Raw genomic sequence first — 9,694 nt, 5'->3', positions numbered from 1 at the left:
GGGGGGGGGGGGGGGGGTTTGCCTGCTGGCCTGGAGATGCTCCACCCTGGCTAGATGTGCTGTAGAGATGCTGGCTGGGGCATATGAATACTGTGTGGGGCTAGTTAGCAGGTAGTCTCCATACTGTAGCACCTTTGTGCCACAACCAGCTCTGGTTACCATCTACACATGCATTGCATTGGAGTAAGTAACTCTGCCAGAGAATAGTACTTTTGTTGGGCAGTACTCTCCTATGGCAGAGTTAATTAGTTTACTCTGGCTTCATAGCACTGCATGCATAGATGGTGATGCTTTACTGCAGAGCTAATATAGTCAACTCTGCAGTAAAGTGCACATGTAGATGCCCTACTAGGTATGTTACTAGTCCAAAGCCAATAGGCTCAGGATTTACCATATAGTTCACTGCGACCGGGCCCCAACAGAGACTACAGCATGTCAAGTCATAGTAACCTCACTGCCCCCTACCCATAAAAGGTCCATGTGCCCCCACTCATGACTGCAACTGGGTGTTCTTGTCATGAGTCCTGGGATTCTCCAAAAATGCAGATGCAGATAGAACTCAGAGCAACTTGGCCTGGTTCCTCCTCACAGAGGTTGGGGCCACAAAAATAATATGCAACAGGCTAAAAGGGACCAACAGAGGGAATCTGGGTAAACTGTTTGGAGCCCTGTTTGGTGATGTCTGCCAGACATTTAAGGCTAGTGAAGAAACAGGAATCATTGGAAGTGGGAAAGAAAAAAGACAGCTCAGGTCTAGGAGTGAAGAGGAAGTCAGTGTGGTAGCTCACCTTGATTTTAAAATGAGCTGGTGCTGAGGTAGACTGTACTCAATGAGCTGCACTAACTTATCCTCCTGGTTGCCAAATGTGGGCCACATGTTTTATAGTTATGCTCAGTTCTAGCTGCATTTAGTCAACTTCATAGTCGGTTTCTATTACTGAGCACATACTGCTTTTGGCAGCAGTTAAGTGATAGAAAGTGTATTTAAGGAAGTTCTGTTATAAGATGAGGGCCTTTTCTCCCCATGCTGACTGGGTGAAAAAAATTCATCTTGTGAATGAGTAATTTGGATAGCATTTGCAATACAAGTTATACTGATATTTTATTGTTAGGATCTCAAGGCAAGCCAGGGTGCCACAACACCCTGTTTGAGAATCACTGCTTTACAGTAAGTCATAATAAACTCATCTATGCAGCCTAATTTTACTACAAGATTTTATACCTCACTTCTCAGCTTTCCAGCAACATCTTTCATGTAAAAATTACATGCAAGTTATTGATTTCAGTTCCCTAATTTTGCTAAGCATTCAAGAATTTAACATTTAAACTGCATTCTTCTGGCCAACACGTGTTCTTGGGACTAACATGAAAGTTTAGGATATGAAATACTGTAAAAGCACTAGTTCACTCAATCATAGAATCCAGTGAAACTGCCTCATTAGTTCTAGTAAGACGCAAAATAAAGTAGCAGCTGCGTTACTAGCACACAGTGGTTAAACACAGTCAAGTGAACTCTTCCTTCCCACTGGAAAACATCCTGCAAGTTAAAGCTACTGAGCTGCACAATACAGTATAACCTCATAAATCCAGATACAACAAACTGGAATTATCGAAAATCCAGCACTTTTTAAAACTACACGCCATCGGGGAGTAGCAGCAGCTGGTCCTGGAGCAATGGAGGGGGAAGCTTGCATATGGCAGCTGCCACCACCATCCACTACCACATGCTGCCACTCCATGTGCAGCTGCTGCTCCAGGACCAGTCACCACTACCCCCCTTCCCTTGCTACTCCAGGACCGACCACCGCATCAGTTTCAAAAATCCGGAATTTCCACATTTCCAGCAGGTGCTCAGTCCTGAGCATGCCAGATTCATGAGGTTATACTGTATTACTTAATGGGTGAACAGACTTGTAAATTGAGAGGACTATACAGAAAAGCTTGTAGGCAATATGAGGAAAAGGACAGAACCCTTCCCCACCATTAACTCACTAGTCCAACTTCAATATTTGTCCCTTTGCATTAGTTTTTTTTTTGTTCTTTTAAAGAGACTGAGGACTTTCTTCCCTTGGAGAGAGTTCACCTAGTTCTCCAATACAAAGTCACTCAGTGTTTCCTCCTTGTGGTATGAGGATAAAGAAACATCACATCAGAACAAGAACTACTGTATTTTCCCAAAGCCAAGACAACTCTGAACTTAAGACAGCCCCAATAATTAAATTTGATATGTGGTAAAATTCTATAAAATTGTTATAATAATTCATGTATCACATCTCATGTTAAATTCATCCCCCCCACCTCACACTTGCTATTGAAGCAGGGAAAGCAGTGGCGGGGGGCCAGAGTTGACCCCTGGCCCTTGCCTTCTCACACCTTACTCCCTGCAACCTGTTTCCTCCCCCCCGCCCCCATTTGCTCCCCCTGCTACATGCTACCACCTACCTGCACCACTGGCCACCACCACTATCCTCAACATCTTCCCTCCCCCTGACTGTCTCTACCCCTCCTCCTCCACAACCACTTACCCATACTCCAGACCTGCTCCATGCTGAGGTATGGAGTACATTTTGCTACTACCATGCTGGGTTGGGGTCCAAGTAGCAGTGGCAGCAGCTCTGGCCCAGGCTCCAGGACTTGGCTGGGGCTGCTCACAGTGCATCAGCTATTACTGGGCTGGGGCAAACGTGTGCACTGTGGCCCAAGCAGGGCCATACCAGAACTGGAGGAGTGAGGGTGAGCAGCAAGGGAGCTGAAGCAGTGAAGGGGTGGAGACCACAAGCAGAGGGGCAGGCAGCAATTATGGTTCCAACCCTGCCCTGGGGTTATGGTGAGAACAGCCACCTGCCCCCATATACCCAAATCCAAGCCAAGGAACTCTTCTCATGTTAAAAAGACCTCTTCTTCGATTTGATGAAATCAGCTATATAGAAATGCAACACCAATAAAATTGCAATACATTTTACAAGACTTGACATTTACAAAGCTACTTAAATGATCAACAGTACTGCTTAAACAAAACCCTACTCTGCATCACCATGCAGGGCTATAATTATATGCCCTTTCTATATACTCCCATGTTAATGAGAAGAAAGCAGAGAAATTTCAGAGACATTTAAAGGAAAATATGCAATAAAAATAACATTTACCTTTTATTTACTGCCTCATCTGTAAATTCTGTGGGTATGAGAGAGAAATACTTCCCCATCTTCAGCCACATGTTAGATTTGGGGATCCATCCATTATGTGCATGAATAGTATGGATTTTAGCAAGTTGCCTGGCTATAAGTCTGTAAGATAAAGTTTAAATGTTTATTTTATCCCAGACATCTGGCTAGTTAAAGCAGGTTGCCAAAACACCCACTGGTATTCCTGGCATCAGAAGAATACAGTGAGGACATGCACAGAACCTTGTCACAGGAAATCAAGGAGGATTCACAGACGATGAAAGGAGTGTCAGGTAAAAAAGTGCTGAAGATCATGAAAGATTTCAGTCATAACTTTGTAGACCCAATCCTGGGAAGCTTTCATAGAGAAAGAAAAAAATATATATATTCCCCTTAAAACTAAATAAAGTAAGCCTTGGTCCCAGCTCAGCATTATTAAAATATATAAAACCTAGCTGCTATATAATGATTTAAAGATTTCTAAAGGTTTGCAAAGGCACTATTAAAAAAGAAAAAGCACAAAACAGCTGCCAAAAGCTTCTTATGACAAGAATCCCTTAACTATGCACAGAATTGCACTTAACTAATGGTATGGTATTTAAGCACTTCCTAATTTGTAAGCAGTCTGAAAATGATAAAATAATTGGTTTTATCCATTTATCCAAGTAACTGAATTTTTCATAGCCCTAATTTTTCATTAACACTAATTTTTCATTAGTGATCATAAGAGACATACCAGTATTACGTCACAGATTTGAATCAAAATCTATGACATTTAAAGATTTAAAAAAACCCTAAAAATCAGCTTACTGGAGTTCTTTTTCATTACATCTCAGTAGCTTTCAGAAAGCACTGGCTCCCTTCATAGTTTTAACTATAAACTAGATCTTGAAACTGTTAGGAAAGCAGGCTTGGTGATGGTTGTCATGGTGTGGGAGCCAGCAGAGAACCTTTCATTGGAACTTACCCAACAATTTTGCTCTCCCTACAGTGAGCAGTTTTCATACTTTTGGTTCTCTTGAAATTTAAACACCTTTCTCTAGATTCCTTTTTAATAACCTTCTCCTGAAATTTTAAGATTTCAGAGGACAAAGCCTGAAAGACTTAAAAATTCTTTCCAAAATAAGAAGGTTTTCCCTCCAATATTTAATCTGGGGGAAGAGGGTAACAGACAGAGGTCTATGGCCAAGAAAAAAAAAAAGCTAGGCCAGCTTTTGTACTCTTAAGTGTGCTCATACTGAGAATGCCAGAGGAGAGCAGCAACTGTATGCAGGACATCTACTTTCACAAACTACACAGAGGAGTGAGCTGTGGTGGCCATACAGAAGGAAATCACAAAGCTGCTGCTGGTACAGCCAAGCAAGGCATTTGTATGTAGCTAAGAAGCTACATCCTTGTCCAACAGGCAAGTTTTCCCAAAAGCATACTGCAAGTCCCTGTGCAAAAGGCAACAATCTCTGCTGCATTCTAAGAAATTAAGTATTTTTTTTTTTTTAAAAAGGCTTACCTGAAAATATCAGGATTGCAAACATGCTCTGGATCCAGTGCTTCTCCCTGCATGAACTCGTAGCATAGACCATTATTGAAAGTGCAGTACAGCTGCGGTGCACAGCCATGGGCCTGCAATACTCGGAAACTCTTCACTTCCTCATCCCGGTCTACTAAGAGTTCGGTCTTGTTCCCATAGATTCTAACTAAGACCACATCATCCATCTCATCTCCCACGTAGCAGCCAATAAGTTTATTGGTGATTCCATCTGTGAACAACTGCAATATAAAAATAACACACTAGCTATTCCACAATTCTACATCTGCTTGCTTGTACCCATGTGAAAAAAATCCACTCATTTTCTTAATTACAGGATCACTCTTTCTGTGGATTATTTTTTGTTTGTGGAGGATTTTTAGCTAGTAGCCAAAATGTTTGCAAATCCATGCACTTTAATCTTTTAAATAAGAAAAAAGAAGATAAATAACCAATATGGATAATTAAGTTTTGTGGAAAATGCACTTAATTAAACTGCATTTCAAGGTGTTTTCTAATAGATGACCAAGGGGGGCAGTGAGAGAAAGAGACTGGAAGTTAGAAACTCTACAAAAACAGCAACACGGGAGTTAATTTTCAAGAACGAGTTTTCAGAGAAGTGGTTTTTATTCTGTTCCTCAGCATAAGTTCCAGCAAAACAGAACTTCAGCCATACTAGTAAACATAAGTACAGCAGATATGAAAAATGTTATTTAAACTGGAAGGATAGCAAGGTATCATTTTCTAGGTTTGGTGTTCACTGCCTGAATGATCGTTAAAGACATACATTTTGGACCTTGATCTTCCTTTCAAGGCCAGCTGAGGGGTATTTTTTTCTGTTTTGTTTTGGTTTTCTTTTTTAATTCAAGAAGAATCCAGTGAAGGTGATAAGCAATATTATGTTAGAGCCCCGGTGACCTCTTTTGTCTAATACCTGAGGCTTTCCTGGGTTAGGTGCGACAAACCAGGAATGACTAGAAACAAGTCACAAGCTGGCAGAGGGTAAATTCAGACTAGACATCAGGAGACGCTACTTCACTGTCAGGGCGGCTAGGATCTGGAACCAGCTTCCAAGTGAAGTGGTGCTGGCTCCTACCCTGGGGGTCTTTAAGACAAAGCTAGACAATCACCTTGCTGGGGTCATTTGACCCCAGTACTCTTTCCTGCCATGGCAGGGAGTTGGACTTGATGATCTGCTCAGGTCCCTTCCAACCCTACTAACTATGAAACTCTGAAAGCTAAAAATTCAAACCTTCAAGTAAAGGAATCAGTACTCCGCCTTCAGCCCCAGGTATTCTAGATTTGGGTCTAAAGAGAAGGACACAATGGCCTCCCCAGAATGAATAGTTTCAGGCAAGTCTCATTAGCCTTTTGTATTCTCTTTGAGAGCTATTTACAAGTGGCATTTCTGGCATGTGCCTCTCAAAGAGGCATAATAAACACCTTGTATGCCTGTCATTAGAAAGCATTACTGCCTTGCATGAAGAGCAGTTTTTTAAGACTGCAGACATGGTTTTCAGTCATAACTTTAGACCCAATCTTGGAAAGCTCTCTGAGAAAGAAAAAAAAATCTCCTTAAAAATAAATAAAATAACCTGACCCCACCCAGTATTATTTTATTTTATAAAATAATCTTTATAAAAATTATTTTTATACACATACATACACCCCCCGCCAGCCCTAATAAACAACTACTACATAGTGGTCTATTTAGAGAGAAAATGGGTAGATTGCACAATAGATATGTATACTGAACACTACAAGTTCTGACTCTGGGTCTTGAATGGAAATGAGTAACAGTTGGACTTCTGTGCCTTTCACTCACAGGCATAAGAGGCAATGATATAGTCAAGGGCCCAGAATAATCTGAATGTGAATAACTGGTCTGTGTTCACACCAAAGGTGGAATATGCATGGACATTGGCCCCAAAGAACTCAAATGTCAAGTCTCTTAAAAAGGAATTCTATTCTTTGCTCAGCTTTATGCGGAGTCCTAGATCTAGGATATCTTCAAGATCATAGGCTCTGGGACTGTCACATCAGTGCACCAACCAAGCCACCCAAGTGTTGAATAAGCAAAGAAAGCCTGGCAGATTTCCCTCTGGAAGATGTCTGTTTCAATGACATTCACTAAAATGCAGCCATAGTCACATAACCAGGCAGACTACCAAGGCTGGTTACATTAGCCATAATTTTTCAAAGTGCAAGTGTTTAGCTTTTCAACACACAAAACATTTACATTCCCAGGCGGCAGGCTTAGTTTCAGAAACAATTAACAGAAACAAAGAAGTGATTGAAAACATTGATATTCCCATAAATATTAAGTTTACTGCAACACCACTAAAATTTTCAGCGAAAAGAGGGACAAGCAACTCAAAGCTTTGGTTCCCACAACAACCACCATTTGTATTCGTGTAGTATGCATCTGCTGCTTATGCAATTCTATTTATGGTCATAACATATCTTCTCTCCCCCCTTAATCTTTAGTTAGGATTACTACAATAAACAGCCTTTACAAGCATTACATTTGGATTATTGGATGTGGAAGTAGTCAGAAAGTTTATTTTGATGATTCAAAGGAAGATAAAAAATGCCAAAAGATTATACACATTTGTGTGTCACTGATTATAGGAACATACTAACTGCTCAGGTAAGGCAATTACAAACATTTCATTAAATCAGGGGTGCTCAACCTCTGACCTGCAGGCCAAAACTGGCCTGTGAAGCCATCTCATCTAGCTTGCAGAACTCCCCACTTGCCCAGAAATTTGGCGGTGGGGAAGTGGTGGCCATTAAAACCACCCTCCCCCCTACCAAATTCCTAAACCCAAAGCCCCACACACCTGGTGGGAGCCATGCCATGTTCACCCCCCTCCTGCCCCTGCAGGTCAAACTATGTCCCCTTCTCACCAAGGCCCAGGCCATGCCCACTTCTCCCCCTCCAGGCCAAGCCACTCTGCTTCCCCCATGGACCAGGTTAGGCCCAGGCCATGACCCATTTTTTCCTGGGGTGCGGGGGGGAAGGGGAGAAATGAGAAGGGAGGAGGCCATACTCCCTTTCTCCCCTATGGGGCTGGGTCAAGGCCTTTCCCCCTCTCCTCCCACCTCCATCAGGCCTGGTCATATACCTTTCCCTTCCCTTCTGCACAGCAAGTAAAGCAGGGTCAGGCTCAGGCCAGGCTGTCCCCCTCTATCTGCTCCTCTCCATCTGGCAGGATACTGGATCAAAACCACCATTGAGCCCGTGGGTGAAAAAGGTTGAGCACTACTGCATTAAAATGGTCATTTCCAAAATTTATGTTTAGAGTTCTTAAAAAGGCAATGTTCAAATATAAACTGCTTCAAATAGAAAGATTCCATTATTCTTCGATAACTGAACTGAAATCTGTTTGGGGAAAATGAGACCGACTTCTTTCTTTAAAAATTTCATAGAGGTAAAAGTGAAGAGGCCTTCTCTACCAGAGTCAAAACATGAACTATTCAGAGACCACCCAGTTTAAACTCAATGTAAGCTCTTGGATCTCCAGTCTCTCTTGGATGGTTATTCTTGCTCAAACCTTCTCCTCCTTTTTGTTTGCCCCCTTTTCTTTTTATCCTCTGGGGCTGCAGACCAGACAAAATTAAAACAGGAAGGAGAATACAAGGAAAAGTTCAAAAGATTTACAGGAGCTCTGTGGCTGAGTATTCAGGTACTGTCATATAGATTTTTATGAAAGCTCTGTAGAGCAGGTAGCTTTTCTTAAGATATTCTTGTCCTGCAAGAAGTGGTTCCCACGATCAGAGGTCTGAGCATGATGTCTCTTATGAAGTTGACTTGACCAAAATTAAAAAAAATATATATTAATATGCTGATATTTCTTGTTAAAAACAAGGCGCATTTGTAAAATAAGACTGCTTAATAAAAAGCTCTGAAGTGTCAAAAGTAATTTAAAGTCCTTTCAGCTTAATAGCATCTTTTATTTAAGCCTCTCTCTCTTTAAAGAGGACTCCTTCTCCAAGAACAGAATCTGATTTTGACTCCGATTGGTTATTTTTCCACATCCAATAAGAAGATATAAATCTCTTATAATGATGAAGAGTCTCTGCTCATCATAGTTCAGCTGCCCTATCAATACCCGAGTAAACATCATGATAAAGTGAAGGTGATAGCTACAAAACCTTGACAGCACTTCCAGCAGAAGTGGGTTTAACTCAAGAAAATTAAATAGTTAAAATTGTCAATGTCAAAGGAATAGTTTGAAGCAAGGCGCTGGGATACCTTCTGGGCCGAACTGCCATAAAATCTAATGGATTTATTAACCTGTTCTGGTTGAGACTGACGGGGACTTGTGATGTATATAATTTATGGACAAAGTTTACTTCCATGTATCCAAACTATGACATTTCTTAAAGGAAAAATAAAAGGACACAAATATATTAAAGAAGATGGTTGTACCAATTTTAACCAAACAAATCTAGTGCAGTTTTAACTCTGAAGTCAAATCCCTAGAGCACAGACGGTCATAACTGACCCAACACAAGCCTCTATCTGAAAATACCATTTCAGACAACTTGCAGGCACAACATCTAAGTCCCTAGGTTTTTTAAGAAATTTGTCTTGTTTAGTTTCACACTGGCTTACTTCGTCCTTCACAATAAATGAAAATATGAATGTTAACAGTTCTTAAGATAGCTACAATTATTATTTAACACTACCACTTGTATGACCTTGTTTACAAAGTCTGAAACAACCTGAACTAACAAGTCAAGGCATTCAAAACCAAAACTAGAGGATTCATTTACAAAATCCCATTAAATGGGGTAGGAGAGGCAGTACTACATTCCCTACTTAGTGTTGAATGTTTCTAAACTAGTTCCAGTGATTAAAAGAACCTGTACTGGCAAGAACAGTGTATACCAGAGGCTCTCAACATCCAGCACACAGGCCAAATGTGGCTCTTGGAAGCACTGTATCTAGCCCACAGTGCTTTCCATAGGCCAAGACATTTGGCAGTAGGGAGTGGTG

The 9,694-nt window shown here is 41.2% G+C and overlaps 1 protein-coding gene across 1 annotated transcript in view; it reads right to left on the bottom strand.

Moving 5' to 3' along the window:
* The window catches only part of ETNK1 (ethanolamine kinase 1), a 28,104-nt gene extending 23,140 nt beyond the window's left edge, over positions 1-4,964 (bottom strand). The window contains exons 1-2 of the mRNA XM_019544437.1: positions 4,672-4,964; positions 3,147-3,287 (exon numbers count right to left, since the gene is read on the bottom strand). Of these exons, the coding sequence (XP_019399982.1) occupies positions 3,147-3,287; positions 4,672-4,877 (347 nt within the window). The 5' untranslated portion in view covers positions 4,878-4,964. The remainder of the gene's footprint in view (positions 1-3,146; positions 3,288-4,671) is intronic.
* Between the last annotated feature and the right edge of the window lie 4,730 nt (positions 4,965-9,694).

This window comes from Crocodylus porosus, unplaced genomic scaffold (genome assembly GCF_001723895.1).
Source record: "Crocodylus porosus isolate Cpor-Errol unplaced genomic scaffold, CroPor_comp1, whole genome shotgun sequence".
Taxonomy (NCBI): Eukaryota; Metazoa; Chordata; order Crocodylia; family Crocodylidae; genus Crocodylus; species Crocodylus porosus.
The sequence above is the reverse complement of the archived record's forward strand: the minus strand, read 5'-3'. Positions and strand labels throughout refer to the sequence as shown.